General features: G+C 39.2%; 1 protein-coding gene across 2 annotated transcripts in view; it reads left to right on the forward strand.

Moving 5' to 3' along the window:
- EBAG9 (estrogen receptor binding site associated antigen 9) overlaps nt 1-11,575 on the forward strand; it is a 33,747-nt gene extending 22,172 nt beyond the window's left edge. For both annotated transcript variants that reach the window (XM_064268004.1, XM_064268003.1), the window contains exons 6-7: nt 6,854-6,945; nt 11,015-11,575. In XM_064268004.1, the coding sequence (XP_064124074.1) occupies nt 6,854-6,945; nt 11,015-11,135 (213 nt within the window). In that variant the 3' untranslated portion in view covers nt 11,136-11,575. The remainder of the gene's footprint in view (nt 1-6,853; nt 6,946-11,014) is intronic.
- The last annotated feature ends 9,482 nt before the right edge of the window (nt 11,576-21,057 follow it).

Consider the following 21,057-nt stretch of genomic DNA (forward strand, 5'->3'; position numbering starts at 1 on the left):
CAAGACAGAGCTTAAGCATAACGATTGTAAAGATGGTGCAGGACCGGGCAGTGTTTCGTTCTGTTGTGCATAGGGTCGCTATGAATCTGAACCCACTGGACAGCACCTAATAACAACTCTGCATTGAAACAGCCTGTGTTTCCCTTGAGCAAATTCTAGTTCCCCTTTCAGCATATTCAATTGAGTATTGGCTGAAGTAGGAGTTACACCATCTCTGTAATCTGTAATACCTGGTATTCATTTCTGCCATACATTTAGGTCTACAACACAAGGTAGGAAAAACATTCAGTGTCTATAGTACATTCAGATAAACACATAACCCTTTTTTAAAACATTCCAGTTTTGTCTTCTCTAAACCTTAACTATCTTCCCATTCATATGCATATGGCCTTGGGCCTCTGGCTGGGTAGAACCTGTAGACCCTGGCCCTCTATCAGTCATCCTGTTCACCTGGCCTGGCTTTTGCCCCAGGCCGCTTCATCTGCAGCTTTTCAGCCATTACAGGTAACAACAAACTAAAGTAACCCTCCAAGAAGCATAAGTTTCACTTCCCAAGCCCCTTCGTTCTTTCTCTTACAAAGTTACATGCTTCTATGAGTCGAGTCAAAGAATCCCACTTCTGACGCCAACTGTAAAAAAGGCTTAGGGGAGGTGTCTGACCTTCTGCAACCCCACAAGGGGGAAGGAGAACCAAGATCAGCAGTGCAGGGCTGACTCCCATGAGGTGGAGGTCAGACAAGCCTCTTCTCTTTGCTATTTTTATGAATTTTAGCACCAACCATCCCTCCTACAGCACTCTACTGGATTTGATAATTCATTGCAGTGGCCACATAACTCACAGAACATACTCACAATTATGGGGCTTATTAGGAAGTATGAGTTACAATTTAGGTTCAAGAACACTCAGGATACAGGTCTTCCATCAAGATAGCCTTTCCTTAGCTGTGCTCACAGATAGTCCTCTCCCTGGCCCTCAGTCTCTGCCCCAAAGGCACTCAACTTTCTGTCTGGGCCAGACAGCCTACAACACCGTCTCCTGCTGCCAGCTCTCTCCTTCCTTGGTGGTGGGCTCCCCCCCCCCCCACTCTAGAATTGGCTCTTTTTTAAGGCAAAACTGACCAATCCCCTTGGAAGGCCACCTGGGTGGGAGTTACAAGACCACAGCTAGAAAGGCCACACGCAGAAGTAATTAATCCACTGTACCATCTCCTTGATGGTCTTCCTCTTTTTCACTGACCCTCTATCAAGCATGATGCCCTTCTCCAGGGACTGGTCCCTCCTGATCTATGCAAAGTACATGGGATGAAGTCTTGCCATCATTGCTTCTAAGGCGCATTCTGGCTGTACTTCTTCCAAGACAGATTTGTTCGGCTTCTGGCAATCCATGGTATATTCAGTATTCTTCGCCAGTGCCATAATTCAGTGGCGTCAGTTCTTTGGTTTTCCTTATTCATTGTCCAACTTTTGCATGCATATGAGGTGATTGAAAATACCATGGCTTGAGTCAGGCACACCTTAGTTCTCAAAGTGACATCTTTGCTCTTTAACAATTTAAAGAGGTCTTTTATAGCAGATTTGCCCAATGCAAATAGTTGTTTGAGTTCCTGACTGCTGCTTCCATGGGTGTTGATTATGGATCCAGGTCAAATAAAATCCTTGACAGCTTCAATATTTTCTCCATTTATCGTGATGTTGCTTATTGGTCCAGTTGTGAGGATTTTTGTTTTCTTTATATTGAGGTCTAATCCATACTGAAAGCTGTAGCCTTTGATCGTCATCAGTAAGTGCTTCAAGTTGTCTTTGCTTTCAGCAAGCAAGGTTGTGTCATCTGCACATGGCAGGTTATTAATGAGTCTTCCTCCAGTCCTTATGCTGCCGCCTTCTTCATAGTCTGCCTTCTTGGATTATTTGCTTAGCATACAGATTGAGTAAGTGTGATGAAGGATACCACCCTGATGGACACCTTTCCTAATTTTAAGCCACTCGGTATCCCCTTGTTCTGTTTGAACAACTGTCTCTTGGTCTGTGTACAGGTTCGGCATGAGCACAATTAAGTGCTCTGGAATTCCCCTTATCCACAGTGTTATCCATAATTTGTTATGATCCACACAGTCAAATGCCTTCGCATAGTCCATAAAACACAGGTAAATATCTTTCTGGTATTTTCTGCTTTCAGCCAAGATCTGTCAGACATCAGGAATGATATCCCTTGTTCCACGTCCTCTTCTGAATCCGGCTTAAGTTTCTGGCAATTCGCTGTTGATGTATGGCTGCAACTGTTTTTGAATTATCTTCAGCAAAATTTTACTTCCGTATGATATTAATTATATTGTTCGATAATTTCCACATTCTTTTGGATCACCTTTCTCGGGAATGGGCATAAATATGGATCTCTTCCAGTCAGTTGGCCAGGTAGCTGTCTTCCAAATTTCCTGGCATAGACACAGACGACTGAGCCGTTCCAGCATTGCTTCTGTTTGTTGAAACATCTCGGTTGGTATTCTGTCAATTCCTAGAGTCTTGTTTTTCTCCAGTGCCTTCAGTGCAGCTTGGACTTCTTCCTTCAGTACCATTATTTCTTGATCATATGCTAGCCAGTCTTAGAGGAGTGTAGGGATATCTCATTGTTTTAATTAACAGTTCCCTAATGGCAAATGAGCACCATCTTATATGATTATTTGTCTTGTGTGTATCTTCTTTGGTGAGGTATTACCCGTTTTGCAATAGGGTTTTTTGTATTCTTTTTGTTGAGTTTTAAGAGTTCTTTGTATATTTTGGATACAAGGTCTTTATCAGATACTGTTTGGCACATATTTTCTCCCAGTCTTTCTTAGTCATCTAGTGCTGCTGTAACAGAAATACCACAAGTGGATGGCTTTAACAAAGAGAAATTTATTTCCTCACAGTAAAGTAGGCTGAAAGTCTAAATTCAGGACATCAGCTTCAGGGGAAGCCTTTCTCTCTCTGCTGGTTCTGGAGGAAGGTCCTTGTCAATCTTCCCAATGGTCGAGGAGCTTCTCAGGCACAGGCATCCCAGGTCCAAAGGATGCACTCTGTTCCTGGTGCTGCTTTCTTGGTAGTATGAGGTCCTCAACTCTCTGCTTGGTTCTCTTCTCTTTTATCTCTTAAGAGATGAAAGGTAGTACAGGCCACACCCCAGAGAAACTCCCTTTACCTTGGAACAGGGAGGTGACTTGAGTAAGGGTGCTATTACACTCCCACCCTAATCCTTTCAACATAAAATTACAGTCACCAAATGGCGGACAACCACACAATACTGGGAATCATGGCCTAACCAAGTTGACACATTTTGGGGGGGGGGGCATAATTCAGTTCATGACATTCCACCCTTTAGCCCCCAAAAAATCACATCCTTGCAATGTGCAAAACATATTCATCCCATCATATCACAGCAAAAGTCTTAACTCCAAGTCCAAAATCCAGAAATTCTCCTTCATCTGTGAAATCTAGACTACAAGTTATCTGCCTCCAATGGTACAATGGCAGAACATTTCCATTAAAAATGGGAGAAACTGGAGGGAAAGAAGGCATAACAGGCACCAAGCAACTCAGCAGAACACATTACATTAACCCTGAAAGCTTTGAAAATAATCCTCTGTTCTCTGAGACAATTTACACAATAACCCTACCCTCCAGCCTCTAGGTATTGGCCACACTCTCCAGATTCTGAGTGGAGGCCCCTCTGTGCTGGGCTTCAGCTCTGCCTTCCAGGCTCATTGGGACTGCAACTCTGCTCCCTCAGCTTTAGGTGCACTATTCTCCGAGTCCAGTGAGTGGCAACTGCACCCTTAGAAACACCAGAGGCCATGGCTCCACCCTTTGAAGCCTCTGAGGTCATGGCCATACCTTTTGAGACTGAGGCAGCTGGCCTCTTGTATTCCTTATTTCTTCAGCTTCTGTTTCCTGGTTTCTTGGCCTCTGGGCTCTTTGGGCCTCATGCCCACATCTGCCCTGCTGGGGCAAGTGTTCCAAACCTCAGTAGCTTCATCAGTAAGTGCCTGGAGGCACCCCACTCTGCCAAAAGCCTCCTGCACACAGTCAGCTCTCTGGCTCAGTGGGTTGGCAAGCCTAGCTCTATTGATAAGTGCCAGGAGGCACCCCACCCCACCAGGAAGCTTCCTGTGCATAAGTACTCAGCTCTTTTGCTCCGTGGGTCGGCTCCAGCGAAGTCTCACACTGGTCTCCTGGTTCTGCTGCTGCTGACTCTCTGCTCTTGCCACTTCTCTGCCGCTGCAGGTTCCCTGCTGGCTGGTCCTCTGCCGCTGTTACACCTCTATCCATTCACAGTTTCGAAACTGCTTCCACATTTTAGATATGTGTAGCACCCACAAGTTCTGTCTTAGTTATCTAGTGCTGCTGTAACAGAAATACCACAAGTGGATGGCTTTAACAAAGAGAAATTTATTTCCTCACAGTAAAGTAAGCTAAAAGTCCAAATTGAGGGCATCAGATCCAGAGGAAGGCTTTCTCTCTCTGTTGGCTCTGGAGGAAGGTCCTTGTCATCAGTCTTCCCTTCGTCTGGGAGCATCTCAGTGCAGGAACCTCAGGTCCGAAGGATGAGCTCTGCTCCTGGCACTGCTTTCTCGGTGGTATGAGGTCCCTGTGTTTCTCTGCTCACTTCTCTCTTTTATATCTTAAGAGAGATTGGCTTAAGACACTATCTAATCTTGTAGACCTCATGAATATAACTGTTGCTAATCCATCTTATTACATCATAGTGATAGGATTTACAACATATAGGAAAATCACATAAAATAGTGGACAATCACATAAAATGGTGGACAGTCACACAGTACTGAGAATCGTGGCCCAGCTAAGTTGACAGATATTTTTGGGGGACACATTTCAATCCATGACACAGTCTGTGACTTGTCTGTTCATTCTCCGAACAGTATCTCTCACAGAACAGATGATTTTAATCTTAATGAAGTCCTACTTACCAGCATTTTGTTTTGTGGTTTATGGTTTTGGTGTTATATCTAAAAACCCATTGCCTAACCCAGTGTCACTTAAATTTTCTCCTGTGTTATTCTCTACAAATTTTATACATTTGCCTTTTACATTTAGGTCTATGATCCACTTTGAATTCATTTTTGTAGAATTAACTCTTAATTTTTTTTTAACATTTGAATGTCCAGTTGTTCCAGCACTGTTTGTTGGAAAGGCTATCATTTTCTCATTGGATTTCCCATTGGATTGCATTTGCTCCTTTATCAAAGAGCAGTTGACTGTATTTGTGTGGGTCTGTTTCTGGTTTCTCTGTTCTCTTCTGTTGACCTATTTGTCTCTCCTTCTGCCAGTACTATACTGTTTTGATTACTGTAACTTTATATTAAGTCTTAAAGTTTTTCTGTCATTTCTTCCAAACTTAATTTTCAGTTTGTTATTAGCTTTATAGATTGGTTGAATGTTTTTGATGGGCGCCTGTATTTACTTTTTATGTAGACAAATCTATTAGTCTCATCCTTTAGAATTTTTTCTTTTTTATTTAGAAGGCCATTTTTAATAAGGGATCAGATGTCATCATTTTTTTTAGGGTCTTAATAGTTCCACTTCTTTATAAAAAGTCAAGCACTGGAAAAATGGATAAATAGTATGAATGAAAAATTTGCAAATAAGGAATTGATATAACCTAATGTAGAAAAAATGTTTCATCTTATTCTCAAAGAATTTCAGATTAAAATAACAAGACACCCATTTTTAAATCTTGTCAAATTAGGAAAGAGTAAAAAAAGGCCATTAGCAGTATTGGCAAAGGTACACAGAAATAAGAGTTCTACCTACTGCTGTCAGGAGGGTAAAATGGTACAGCTTTTCAAAAGGATCATTGGTACTTTGTTTCAGTAGCTTTAAAAATCACCTTTTTCTTTGATTTAGCTCTTCTACTTTTAGAAATTTATATTAATCATATAATCAGAAATACCTTTAAGAGTATTTTTTTTTTTAAACAGAGGATGGTAATACATTTATGATCGGGGAGAAAACTCAAAAAATGTTATTTCATTTTTAGGTCTAAGAACTGAAAAGAATATAAATAGACCTATTTCCTGTTATAGATGGGTGCCAGTTATTTTACACCTATAATCACTTCCACATCTAACTCAACAGCCCAGAATGAGCATTTTTATTGGTTCATGGAAGAAAAAAGTGAGGTTTTCGAGGTCTGTGGAGGGTAGAAACCAGATATCATCAGATCCGTAAGTCAGGGGAAAAGAAGCAGGATGTATAAAAGGTATTCCAATAAAGATAAATTTTGCCTGATTTATAATTTTTGCCTAGGACTCTGCTTGTAGGTGTCACTAAAAAATCACTCCTATAAGTTACCTGTGCTTAAATGAAGATGATTGCTAGTTCGGAAGCTTTAGCTCCTTCCAGTTCATCTCCTCATCACAGATTAGTCAAGTGTCTCTAATTCAATCTGCGATTAGTCAGTCGGTCTCTTCTCTTTCTCCCTTTCCCTCCATACTTAAAAGAACGAAACAGATGTTCTGTTCTTGTCATTCCATAATAAAGTAAGCAAAAGAAGAAAGTTTAATGTAAAAGGAGTACTCCTTAGAACATAAAAGAGGAAGAAAGATGGACTTGCCCAGGACTATTCTAGTTTTAGTACTTAAAGTCCTGCATCAGAGGAAACTCTTCAGTCCCAGGCAAAACGAGGACCCAGATCATTTGGACCTTTTATAGGACATGGTCAGGAAGTGGAGAAGCCACAGGAGGGTATTAAACAGAGGAATGATAAGATTCTGAGTTATGTTTTAAAACATACCCTTCAGGACTGCTCTTTGGAGAAAAGATAGCTCTTTAATTATTATTATTTTATTTTTTGTTGTAGCCTGAATTAGGTGACTTAGATACCTGGCAAGAAAATACCAATGCGTGGGAAGAAGAAGAAGATGCGGCTTGGCAAGCAGAAGAAGTTTTAAGGTATGTGAGTAATGTTTATATTGCAAACTGAGCAGAAGAACTAGATTTGTTTCCTGTTGTGTTTAAGGTCAAGAAAGCCTGCTTTGCCAAATGTTACATTTTTCTTCATTCTTCTGCATTTGAACCTTAGATAATATGGGACACTTTTTTTATATTTCAGACTACATCCACTTTTTTATGTGATTAAAACCTCATCCCCAGAAACCAAGAATTTAAGAGTAAAAGAATAATAATTTTAAATGGCAAATTAGAACCTTTTACAGTATGTGCTTTTTATTTCATTCCTTGTAAAATGCACTAATCTCTTTCTCATGTCTTATTATAAAATGTGATCCACCACTATATATACCCCTAGGTCAGAAATTATAACTTTATCTTTACTTTCTATGGTCTAGCACACATTTGAATGAAATAATATAATCTCTACACATACATACTTAACACCTATGTATTTTCACACTATAGTTGTACGTACAATGTACGAGAAAACTCTGAGATAGATAATATAAGTCAGGAACTGTCCATTCTACAGAGAAGAAAATATTTTGGAGGTTTTAGAGTTTGTTTTCATTGGTTGTTAGCTTCTTTGTTTTTGTGATCAGTACACTTATTTCTTGATACTGCTATGTTAGGTTAAACAGTAAAGAGAAAATTTATCTTAGGAGAGCTGTCATCACTCATCATTTAAATGTTTCTAAATTACTTATGCATTTTTAAAGATGATATAGTAAGATACAGCAATGAGATTTTTTTTTATTTTAAAAGATTGTTTTCATAATAGGGATAGGCCCTGATGGCACAGTTGGAATACACCAGCCACTCTGTGGGATAAAGATGTGGCAGTCTGCTTCCACAAAGATTTACAGCCTTGGAAACCTTCTGGGGCAGTTCTACCCTGTCCTGTAGGGTTGCTATGAGTTGGGTTCGAGTCGATGGCAGTGGGCTTGGTTTTGGGCTTATCTGTCTCAACAAAACTGATTTCATTTTCATTTTTTCCTTTCCAGTCTGTCAGTACATTCTAGTTACCTTGAATAGTCAGTAGAGGGTGCAGTTAAATAACTGGGAGTTGTTTTTTCTTAGTTTGACTTTTTTTTTTTTTGTTTATGGTTTTGTTGTTATTGCTGGACTCTTCTTTCCTGTTCTCCGCATACCCTTTCTTTGTTAAGAGGAGGGGTCACGTTACAAAAAAAACATTTTAAGCTGCAGCATTTATGTTGCACGGATCATCAAAAAAGATAAGTCATCTTGTTTTTTATTTTTTTTAATCATAGATATAGAAGTCTGAATATTTAGAACATTTTGGGGATTCTAGTGATCACTAGTGTTACTAACCCCAAGGTTAAAGGAAAGAGCTGTTCATTTTGAATCTGGTAATCGTAGTGAAAGCACTGTAGAGTTTATGCCATGACTTCACAAGTATCTTAATATTCACTGTACAAAAGCATTCTCTTTTCCATCCCATCCTTTTTCTCCTTAAACAAAACAAATACAATTTTTATTTAGCGTTTTACATTATAATGATAGATTGGGAAAGGGAGACTATTCGTCAATAGTAGACATGCTTCACACTACAAGTTACATAAGTAGAGCCAAAGGACAATGGAGGCTTCCATGTGTTACTACTGCCCCAGAAAATACTGAAAATTTGAGTGTGTCCATACTCCATACCCTCTAACTCTGAGCCTGTTTCACACTGCCACTGTAAAATACTGCTGCTGTTGTCAGCTGCCGTTGAGTATGTTCTGACTCATAGTGACCCTGTGTACAACAGAATGAAACATGGCCCGGTCCCACATCATCCTTACAGTAGTTGCTATATTTGAGCCCATTGTTGCAGCCACTATGTCAGTCCACCTAGTCGAGGGTCATCCGCTTTTTTGCTGACCCTGTACTATACCAAGCATGATGTCCATCTCCAGGGACTGGTCCTTCTTGATAACATGTCCAAAGTACTGTGAGATGAAGTCTCACCATCCTCGCTTCTAAGGAGCATTCTGGCTGTACTTCTTCCAAGACAGATTTGTTTGTTCTTCTGGCAGTCCATGCTATATTCAATATTCTTCAACAACACCCTAATTCAAAGGCATCAATTCTTCTTTAGTCTTCCTTATTAACTGTCCAGCTTTCACATGCATATGAGGTGATTGAAAACACCATGCCTTAAAGGAGTTACATGTACCTTAGTCCTCAAAGTGGCATTTTTGCTTTTTTTTAAACACTTTAAAGATCTTTTGCAGCACATTTGCTCAGCGCAGTACGTTGCTTGATTTCTTGACTGCTGCTTCCGTAAGTGTTGATTGTGGAGCCAACCAAGTAAAATGAAATCCTTGACAACTTCAGTATTTTCTCCATTTATCATGATGTTGCTTATTGGTCCAGTTATGAGAATTTTGTTTTATGTTAAGGTATAATTAATTGACAGTGAAGGCCAAAAATGACTCTCTGTATTTTCTTAAATTTTGGTCATCCATAACTCCTCCCATTTAGAAGTGTGATTGAGAACTGTATATACATTTTTCTCAGTACAGTTAACTTTCAGCTGTCCCATATACAGGTAATCCATGCTGAATTTTTCTGCATATAACCTAATGTTGCCTACCTAGTACCTTGCAGTGACGTAACTTTCCTTCTTCAACCTTGCATACCCACCCTTTCAGATCCAGTACCAAATTCTGTTCCCAGACCCTTCTTCTGTCACCACTTCCTACCCTAAACACAAATTAATCAATAAAGATAGTGTAAAAAAAACAATGTAGGGACGGTGTCTGACCTCTAGCTTCACAAGGGGAAAGAAGAATCAAGATCATCAGCTCAAGGCTGATTCCTGAGGTGGAGGTCCAGCATGCCTTCTCTCTCTCTGCCATCCTTACCAATTCTGACACCAGTCATCCTTCCCTCAGTACTCTTTACGTCTCTGCTGGGTTTGATAATTCATTTCCAGTGGCCACACAGAATTCACAGACCATACTCACAGTTACGGGGTTTATTAGGGAAGTAACAGGTTTTTTTTAACAGGTTACAGTTCAGGCTCAGGAACACTAAAGGATACAGTGCTTCCATTGGGATAGCCTCCTCCCAGCTGTGTTAACAGACATGCCTCTTCCTGGCCCTCAGTCTCTGTCCAAAGGCACTCAGTTTTCTCACTCCGTGGGTCAGGAAGCCCAGTATGCCTTTTCCTGCGGGTCTCTCCTGCTGGTCTTTCCTTCCTTGGTGGTGGTAGGCTGTTCATTTCCCTGCTTCTGGGGTGGCCCATTTCAAACCCAGTGGAATGGCAAAACTGACCAGTCCTCTTCAGTGGGCCACAATTACCCTGTCACACCCTATCACACAGTCCCACCCAGTTACCTGGGTGGGAGTTACAAATCATGGCTAGAAGGACCATATTAAGTAATTCATTACACAGCAGATAGATAGGCTTAGTGATTCTGGGCCAGTGAGTTACGGTGGGGCTAAGGTAGAGGTATGTATTTTATAATGTGTAATTAGTAAGCACCTACCATTCTGCCCTTTCATTAGGGGAGAGCTGGTGGAATGTTAATCCTTAAATAGATTTCTGGCTTCTATTTGGCAGATGTGTGTTTTCATTTTCTTTTTGCAGTGTGTTCTGCACAACTGTGTTCCTAACCCTTTAGCTGACTGTTTTTAACTATTAAAAATGTCAGTAGATTTAATCTTCAATATTGAGCTTTTCTGAATGGTTTAAAACAGAAGATACGGTCCAATGGAAATACTGTTTTAGTGAAAATTATCTGAAGAAAAGGGATCAGGACACCTGGGTTCTTACTTTGTACTTATTCCTATGATTTTGCAAGGTCACTTAGCTTTTGTCCCTTATTTTACTTATTTGTAAAATAGAGATAGTGCCTCGTCTGTTTTGTAAGTCACGTAAGGATTAAAAGAAATACTGTTTTTGAAAGTCTTTAACATTTTGAAAGCAGGGAGAATAATCAAGACAGTTTTTATTTGATGATAGTAAAAAAAATTGTTATTGCCGTCTGGAATTTGTTATTTCACCAGGGTGGTATTTTCGACAAGTAAAAATATGAAGATGTTTCCTTTCAAATTTCAGGCAGCAGAAAATAGCGGACAGAGAAAAGAGAGCAGCGGAACAACAAAGGAAAAAAATGGAAAAGGAAGCACAGCGGCTAATGAAGAAAGAGCAAAACAAAATTGGCGTGAAACTTCCTTAACGAATGTTATTTGTTCTTCAGATGTCATAGTGCCAGTAGGAGGAATCAGAACTCCACAACCCAAGCTACATTTGTATGGATTTAAGACTATTTTCATAATACAAACACACTGCTTGACTTTAATGCGTTCATCGGTCATCTAGGACACCAGGATTCTGCCAAAGTACCTTGAACTCTTAGTGGGCGAAACTTAAAAATACAAAAAAGACATATGAAACAATATTTTCTTCAACATGCTCCAAACATCAGACGATTGATTGCTGTAGATAAATTATTACAAATGGAACATACCTCTTCAAGCAAGCATTTCTAGCTAAATAAATGGGTGTAAATAATTTTAGTTAGAAAATACGGCCTTGGTGAATAATTTTATGGTGGAAAAGAACTCTGCTGTCTATTATGCTTTCCTTCAATGTGCATAATAAATAATTTTAAATACTCTTTTATTTCCATGATTACCTGATTTAAATGAAACAAACTGTAAGGCTTTAACTTCCTTATTTGTGTTGTCAGAAGCTGGTGTCTGCATACATTTTCTCTAATTTAAAATGGTGTTATTTGTTTGATACAATATTAAGGAATCTGATGATTTTGGATTTTGTTCAAGAAAATGACATTAAATGCAATAATTTTATTTATCATAAAGATTTTCTACATCTTTGTGTTCTTTTAGAGATGGTGTTGCAATGTTACATTTGTAATTTATATTGCATGTATAAACATACTACAAATCAGTTAAAATGGTAAATCTGTGTTACATTATTATAACTTGTGAGTTTTTAAAAGTGATATCTAGTAGTTTTTCCCTCTCATTGTAGGTATTAGGATGTTATAATTTCTTTAAGTACCTTCTTTAAGTACCTTAGTTCCTCACCCCCCAAAGTCATTCATTTACATTTGGAGAAAGCCTTCAGTTCTAATATTTCCAAGCTTTTAGATGGTTTCTGTATCAGTTTCATATATCTGACATTCTGCAGTTTACCTGTGTTGTTGGCAAAGATAATATTGATTAAATTATAAGCTAAGATAGGAATAATATTTTTACTTCTGAATGTTGACTGCCTTCAAAATAGTCCCTTAAAGAAATAACTACATACTGTGTTCATGGGGAAAATGTAGATTTGATAATGTAAAATCTCATTGGCTTTCTTTCCAGAATTAAAATGCATCCACTTTGATTTTCTACAGCTTTAGAATTTTTAAAGATTTTTACCTTCTTAAAAGTTACTCCCATAAATTAACGTTTGTGTGGGTTGTTAAAATACTTCTACAGGCAAAACATTGCTAATCCATCTGAATTACAGTAATATTTTACAGTAATATCACAGACTGCACCATGAGAGCTCCCTGAGTCCCTTGTTATCCTACACTTACAGATTCTAAATGGTTGTAGAATGAGTTGAAATTTAACTTTCATAAACAGCTGCTTGTTACAGGTCAAAAGCACATTCTCAGTTTCAGTTTCTGTGTTTATAGAGTTTATGCCAATAAATTCCCAATAAAATAGAATTAGATTCAAATTTTTTAAAATAATTTTATTCTCTTTCCTCATTTGTATTTATTTGTTTTTAGTTATGGGACTATTACATGATTTCTCAAAGTTTGGAGTTTATAAAGGATAACCTACTTTGGTAAAATTAATTTTACTGCTTTTCCCCAAGAGTTAAAAAATTACGGAAGTCTGCTTTGTTCATTTTCATTTGGCTGTTTTTTTTTTTGTTGTTGTTGTTGTTTATTAAGAAATACTCATGTAGAAGTTTTCATGATTATTAGGAAGAAATAGATTTTTCTCACAGAAAGAGTAGACACCAATTTCAGGTTGTTTTTTTTTTTTTTGCCCTCAGTTGACATATAAACTAACTTCCTACATTATGTGTGGTTGTATTGTCCCAAAAGAAGTCATTGAGTTAAATGCATATGATAAACATTTCGTGGAAGCAAACTGGTTCATTTAGCTCCTAAGTTTGTGGATTCTGTTTTTGTTTTCTTAATTTTAATAAAATTTCCAGTTTTAGAAACTTATTAGTAGAAAAAAAAGAAATATGAGCTGGCATAGATAGTAAAGTACTATCCATTTATCTGAATTATGTGTTTCATATACTAAGACAGCAAGTAATCAAAGACGTGAAACTTAAATTTTTTTATGTATAAATTTTGTGGTTTCTAGCCATTTCCTCTTAATCTTTAGCTAGGGATATCCTCTAGTTGACTCTTGGCTCTTTGTCTGGTAGCATATTTAACTGAGTTGACATTTTAGAACTGACAATTTAAAATTCAGCATCTGAATTCTTCAATTTTGACATGCACTTGCCTCTGGTCAGGGTAGTGATATTCCCGGGTGGAGAAGACTGATGGTTGGGGAGAACATGGTGGCATAGAAACTGGCATCTGGGTCAGGCTTCAAACACCACTCTACAAACTACCACTAACCATGGCCAATGTTCTGAAAAGCCTAAATTTTGTCACTAATGGCATATTGACTAAAGGGACAGTCTAGGCCAGATACAGCTAACATACACATGTTGTTTGAGTCTATGTAGTTCAGATTTGAGATAATCTACTGCAATGATTTTTACATTTTTAGCCCCTTGTTCAAAGGAAACCTATCATAGATATATAAACAAGTTATAACAGTTATAAGCTGAGTGGCTGTGGCCGAAGCCAAGTTGGAAGGCTTTGTTCCAGGGCAGGTGCTTCTACCCTCCAGTAAATTGGAGGGCTAAAGAAGATGGTGGGTCCATGAAGAGCATATTTTAGTAGCTGACAACTTAGTAAACAGGTTTTTGCCGTTTATATGTATATATATATATATATATATATATTTTTTTTTTTTTTTTTTAAGTTGCCCTCTTGGAATATCAAAGACAGCTGTTTTTTTTTTGGTATGTGTAATTTCCTTCACTTTAACATAACCAGGGCTGTTACAAGATTATAGCAACAGCCAGGGACTCTTTTTATACTCAACTGTTACTTTTTTTTTTTTTTTTTCACTTTGCTTCCTACGCTTTATCTTCAGGGCCCCTTAGTTATGACCACTGGGCATGCTCAGTAACCAGAGTCAATTTTGAGAGCTAGTAAGATGCTTGTTCACCAGAAGCTCAAACTCCAAAGTTTGGAAAGAGTATTCTAGGAGCATATCCCCCCAACCCCACAACAGATGTCTTTGTTTCTACCCTTGCATACCAGCTGCTGACAATAATCTGCAAGCAGGTGCTTTTGCAGAGAAACTCCCTGAAAGTCTGTAGCTGATCTGAGATAATCAGCCTTCTCTTGGACAGGACGTCCATGTATTTCTTCAGGTGCTTTCCCTATACATTGATCTGATCACACTAACTTTGAGAGTTTCCCAGGTGCTAGAGAGATGGAACAGTGTTATTTAAACAAATCACCTGGATTTGTAGGTCTTTGAAATGGGGGAGGCAGTGGTTTTAAGGATCCACTGAGACTGTGTGTTTCCTGTAGTGCTTGGCATGTACATAAGCACTTGTACGTATTTTCCCTACGTCCCCCTGTGCACTAGTAGTGGCAGCCCTTTCCCTGCGGAGAGTGGAAGATGTTGACTGATCTTGAAATACTAATTTTTCCATAGTTTTAAGTTGAACTGCAAATTTAGTAAGGAAAGGGTACCAGACCCATTTCTATCATGTCGATTTCAACTCCTAGTGACCCTATAGGACAGAGAGGGACTCCCCCATGGAGATTCCAAGGCTGTAATCTTTATGGACATGTTACCAGGAGGGATCAGTCCCTGGAGAAGGACATCATGCTTGGTAAAGTAGAGGGTCAGCGAAAAAGAGGAAGACCCTCAAAGAGATGGATAGACACTGGCCACAACAGTGGGCTCAAGTACGAAGACGATCGTGAGAAGAGCACAGGACCATGTGGTGTTCCGTTCTGTTGTACGTAGGGTCGCTGTGAGTCGAAACTGATGAGATGGCACCTAACAACAACCACAATCTTTATGGAAACAGACCACCACATCTTTCTCCCAAGGAGAGGCTGGGTGAGTTCAAACCGACAACCTTTTGGTTGGCAGCTGAGTGCTTTAACCACCATGCCACAAGGGCTCTTTAAGGAAGGAGAATGAACATTTATTAATGTGCTCAACACTGTCTGCAATTCTTTAGCTAATTATGTTGACTCCTTACAATCCAGTGAGGTAGACATTATCCCCATTTCACATATGAGGAAACCAAGACTTAGGCAATTACGTGCTTGATGAAGGTGAAGGCAAACAGCAAGCTTTGAAAGCAGGTGATAAGCCAGTGATAACGTGACTAACCAGCATTCCATGTGGACTCTGATTCCTGAGCCCTTTCTTGATGAAACTGAGCTGCCAAAAAGGCTTTAGAATCCTCTCTAGTTCTTAAAGTAAGAACTCAGTGAAGCTGGTGTTATAAGTTATAATAGTCATAACATCCATTTGTGTTTTCTAAGAACTTATTAAGTACGAAGGAAAGTAGCTTGGCTTTTACTTTCATATAAATGACAACTATAGTTGGATTTCAGTGTCCATATAATGATGAATCCTCAGTTTACTTGGGTCAGATACTAGAATCAAGGCAAAATGAAGTGTGATTTATATTCACAAACATATTTCAAAAACAGGCCAATTAGCTCACTTGATTGAATCATAGTTCTAATAAGACCAGTGTCACAGATTTCATGCATAGTGCAGACCAGGAACTTTTTTTTTTTTAAATTGTGCTTTAAGTGAAAGTTTACAGCTCAAGTTAGTGTCTCGTATAAAAGCTTATACACACATTGTTATGTGACCCTAATTGCTATCCTTATAATATGTCAGCACACTCCTCCTTTCCACTCCGGATTTACTGTGTCCATTTTATTCAACCAGCTCCTATCCCTTTCAGCCTTCTCACCTTGCCTCTGGACAGGAGCTGCCCATTTAGTCTCATGTATCTACTTGAGCTAAGAAACACACTCTTCACGAGTATCATTTTATGTCTTATAGTCCAGTCTAATCTTTGTCTTAAGAGTTGGCTTCAGGAATGATTTAGTTCTGGGTTAACGGTCCGGGGGCCATGTGTCCTGGAGTTCCTCCAGTCGCAGACCATTAAGTCTGGTCTTTTACTAGAATTTGAATTCTGCACCTCACTTTTCCTCTGCTCCATTAGGGATTCTCTGTTGTGTTCCCTGTCAAGGCGGTCACTGGTGGTAGCTGGATACCATCTAGTTCTTCTGATCTCAGGCTGATGGAATCTCTGGTTTATGAGGCACTTTCTGTTTCTTGGGCTAATATTTTCCTTGTGTTTTTGGTGTTCTTCATTCTCCTTTGCTCCAGGTGGGTTGGGACTAATTGATGTATCTTAGATTGGTGCTTGCTAGCTTTTAAGACCCCAGACGCCACTCATCCAAAGTGTGATGCAGAACGTTTTCTTAATAAACTTCGTTATGCTAATTGACCTAGATGTCCCCTGAAATCATGGTCCCCAGACCCCCACCCCTGCTACTCTGTCCCTTGAAGTATTTGGTTTTATTCAGGAAACTTCTTAGCTTTTGGTTTAGTCCAGTTGTGCTGACTTCCCCTATATTGTGTGTTGTCCTTCCCATCACCTAAGATAATTCTTGTCTACCATCTAATTAGTGGAAACCTTGGTAGTGTAGTGGTTAAGAGCTATGGCTGCTAACCAGAAGGTCAGCAGTTGAAATCCACCAGGTGCTCCTTGGAAACCCTATTGGGCAGTTCTGCTCTGTTCTGTAGGGTCACTATGAGTCGGAATCGACTCAACGGCAACAGGTTTGGTTTTTTTTATGTAGTTGGTGAATGCCCCTTTTCCTCTCTCCCCACCTTCGTAACCATCAAAGAATGTTTTCTTCTGTGTTTAAACCTTTTCTTGAGTTCTTATAATAGTGGTTTGCTACAATATTTGTCCTTTTGCAACTGACTAATTTCACTCAGCATAATACCTTCCAGATTCATCCATGTTATGAGATGTTTTGCAGATTCATCATTGTTCTTTATCGTTGCATAGTATTCCACTGTGTGAATATACCATAATTTATCCATTCATCCATTGAGGGGCACTTAGGTTGTTTCCATCTTTTTGCTATTGTGAACAGTGCTGCAGTGAACGAGGGTGTGCATGTATCCATTCATGTGACGGCTCTTATTTCTCTAGGATATATTCCAAGGAGTAGGATTGCTGGATCCTATGGTACTTCTTTTTCTAGCTTTTTAAGGAAACACCAAATTGTTTTCCAAAATGATTGTACTATTTTGCATTCCCACCAGCAGTGTATAAGTGTTCCAGTCTCTCTACAGTCTCTCCAACATTTATTATTTTGCTTTTTTTGGATTAATGCTAGCCTTGTTGGGGTGAGATGGTATCTCACTGTAGTTTTGATTTGCATTTCTCTAATGAGCATTTCCTCATGTATCTGTTAACCACCTGAATGTCATCTTTGGTGAAGTGCCTGATCATATCCTTCACCCATTTTTTAATTTATTGTGGTTATTGTCTTTTTGTGTTTGAAAACTTGCAATATCTTACAGATTTTAGAGATTAGACCCTGCTCGGATATGTTGTAGCCAAAATTTTTTTCCCAGCCTCAGGTTGTCTTTTTACTCTTTCGGTGAAGTCTTTTGATGAGCCTGAGTGTTTGATTTTTAGGAGCTCCCAGTTATCTAGTTTCTCTTCTGGTGTTTGTGCAGTGTTAGTAATATTTTACATTCTGTTTATACCATATATTAGGGCTCCTAGTGTTGTCCCTATTTCCTCTTCCATGATCTTTATCATTGTAGAGTTCATATTTAGGCCTTTGAGCCATTTTGAGTTAGTTTTTGTGCATGGTGTGAGGTATGGGTCTTGTTTCATTTTTTTGCAGATGGATATCCAGTTATGCCAGCACCATTTGTTGAAGAGACTGTCTTTTCTTCTTTTAACAGACTTTGGTCCTTTGTCAAATATCAGCTGCTCATAGGTGGATGAATTTACGTCTGGATTCTCAATTCTGTTCCATTGGTCTATGTATCTGTTGTTGTACCAGTACCAAGCTGTTTTGACTACTGTGGTGGTATAATAGGTTCTAAAATCAGGTAGTGTGAGGCCTCCCACTTTGTTGTTCTTCAGTAATGCTTTACTTATCCGGGAGCTTTTCCCTTTCCATATGAAGTTGGTGATTAGTTTCTCAATCTCATTAAAAAATGCAGTTGGAATTTGGATTGGGATTGCATTGTATCTATAGATTGCTTTGGATAGAATTGATGTTTTCACAATGTTGAATCTTTCTATCCATGAGCAAGGTATGTTTTTCCACTTACGTAGGTCTCTTGGTTTTTCGTGGTAGTGTCTTGTAGTTTTCTTTGTATAAGTTTTTTGCATCTCTGGTTAGATTTATTCCTAAGTATTTTATCTTCTTGAGGCCTATTATAAATGGTGTTGGTTTGGTGATTTCCTCTTCGATGTTCTTTTTGTTGGTGTAGAGGAATCCAATTGACTTTTGTATGTTTATCTTGTATCCTGATAATTTGCTGAAATCTTCTATTAGTTCCAGTAATTTTCTTGTGGTTTCTTTGGGATTTCCTGTGTATGTCATCTGCAAATAGGGCTATTTTTACTTCTTCCTTACCAGTATGGATGCCCCTTATTTCTTTTTCTAGCCTAATTTCTCTGGCTAGGAACTCCAGCTCAATGTGGAATAAGAGTGGTGATAAAGGACATCCTTGTCTGGTTCCCGACCTCAAGGGGACTCTCTCCATTTAGGATGTTGGCTGTTGGCTTTGTATAAATGCCCTTTATTAATGTTGAGGAATTTCCCTTCTACTCCTATTTTGCTAAGGGTTTTTATCATGAATTGGTGTTGGACTTTGTCAAATGTCTTTTCTGCATCAATTGATAAGATCATGTGGTTCTTATCTTGTTTTATTTATGTGATGGATTACATTGATTGTTTTTCTAATGTTGACCTATCCCTGTACCACTTATTCTTGGGTCCCTGTTTCTGGTGGCTTGGTGGCGTGTGTGGAACCTCTAGTCCTCTGGCCCCTGATGTGGGTAGGTGAGGTCCCTGCTTAATGGGCAGGGCGGTATCAAATGTCATAAATCTGCCACTCCCCCTTATAGCAGATATTGTTGAAAATAAGCTTCAGGTATATACCCTGTTGTGCTAATGAGGGCCAACACTGTTGAAATAAGCCCATGCAGGTCTATGCACGGGTGAAAGGCATTCAAAGTCTGTGGACCTCTTATGCCTGTGCTAGGCAAAGGGGCTGTGCTTTCCCTGAGTTCTTGGCTTAGGAGAGCTAGCAAATTATTTTTTTCCTGTTTGTTAATTTGTTCCCTCTCCCAAGCTGGGATTATGGCTCAGAGCAGCCCAAGGGGTGCAGCAATCGCTGAAGCTGAAGCCTGACCTAGACCAGTGCTGAGCAGGGAGGGGGTAGGTAAATGGGAGAGAGGTTCTCCCCAAAGGGGGTGTTTTTTGAGCCACGCAGTAAGTTAAATGCATGTACTTACCTTTTGCCAATTAAGCACCTCTTCTCAGTGGTTCTGGAGGGTTGAGCAGGCTCTTTGCTGCTTGGTCTCTCCCAACATGGACAATGCATCCCGACCACCACTGCCTGCCTCACCACGCATACCTGCCGATCTAGCCTGCAGCTTGCCGGTGCTGGCCAGGTCAGGTCTGGCAGCTCCTCGCTGCATCTGAACCATCTCTCCCTCCCCTGCCGCTCAGTCCAATTCCTCAACTTTGCCTTTGATGTGCAGGGCTTGGAGATTGTCATATATAATCAATTCACTTGTTTTCTTCGGGTCTTTGTTGTAAGAGGGACCACAGAAAGTGTCTGACTACTCCACCATTTTGGCCCTGCCTCCCCAGTAAGTAACTTTTGTACCCAGAGACCTTTCCTGCTACAAACCATGCCCCTGATCCTGACCAGTTATTAACGTGTGTTTTTAGGAACTGGGTGGAAGAGTGGATGGCACAGAAAAAAATCATCTCCATGTATAAAAAATTCAAAGTACATACTCTGAGTCAGTGGTATATTGGGAGGAATTGTTACGGTTTTTTATTCTTAGGCCAATTTTGGCTCATTATCATATTAACTACTATCCATAATCAGTTTCATTTCTTAAAATCCTCAAACCTTAATTTGATTTCTTAATTTATATAGCAGTGCATTTTCCAAACCTGTTGACTGTTTCTCAGCAAAAGCCGTGCATACCTATCACATGGAGAAAAATTACAGCATCATCAGATATTGGCTTCTCAAATAAACTTTTCAATATATGACTCAGTATTTTATTGTAGTGCTAAGTGAAGTAAGATGTGCATAGGGTTCTATATATTTAACTTGTCTCTTTTAAGTTTAAAGTACACAAAAATTGCAAGTGCTTTGTGTTCTTGAGGCTCTGCAGTACATCTGAACCTCATAATTGCCTAATCTGTCTTGATTAGAAAGAGGCCTTATGGAGTGAGATAGTACGTGGATGATCACTTTTTAAGGCTTTTTGCCATATACTGCTTTTGGAAGATGTAAAAATTATTAAGACTGCTTTAGTCTTTCATTTTCTCTATACAACCAACAAGCCAGAAATAATGTGCTGGTTCAGAAGAATTAAAGGTCAGTTTAAAATGCCAGCACCTATTGTTTACTGTAGAACATGAGATTGGCAAACCATTTCAAACACTGAGCTATTTTTATTGCAACGAAGGGGAGGGAGGTTCTTACTGCACTATCAAATTAGAAAAATATTGCAGTTGCTAATGGTTTTCATATTTCAATACACTAGAGCTCTAAAAAACCAAACCAAACCCACTGCTGTCAAGTTGATCCTGACTCAGCAACCATATAGGACAGAGTAGTACTGCCCCATAGAGTTTCCAAGGCTGTAAATCTTTACAAAAGTAGACTGCCACATCTTTCTCCCGCCAAGTGGCTGGTGGGTTTGAACCGCCGACCTTT

Source organism: Loxodonta africana, chromosome 14, assembly GCF_030014295.1.
Source record: "Loxodonta africana isolate mLoxAfr1 chromosome 14, mLoxAfr1.hap2, whole genome shotgun sequence".
Classification (NCBI taxonomy): Eukaryota; Metazoa; Chordata; class Mammalia; order Proboscidea; family Elephantidae; genus Loxodonta; species Loxodonta africana.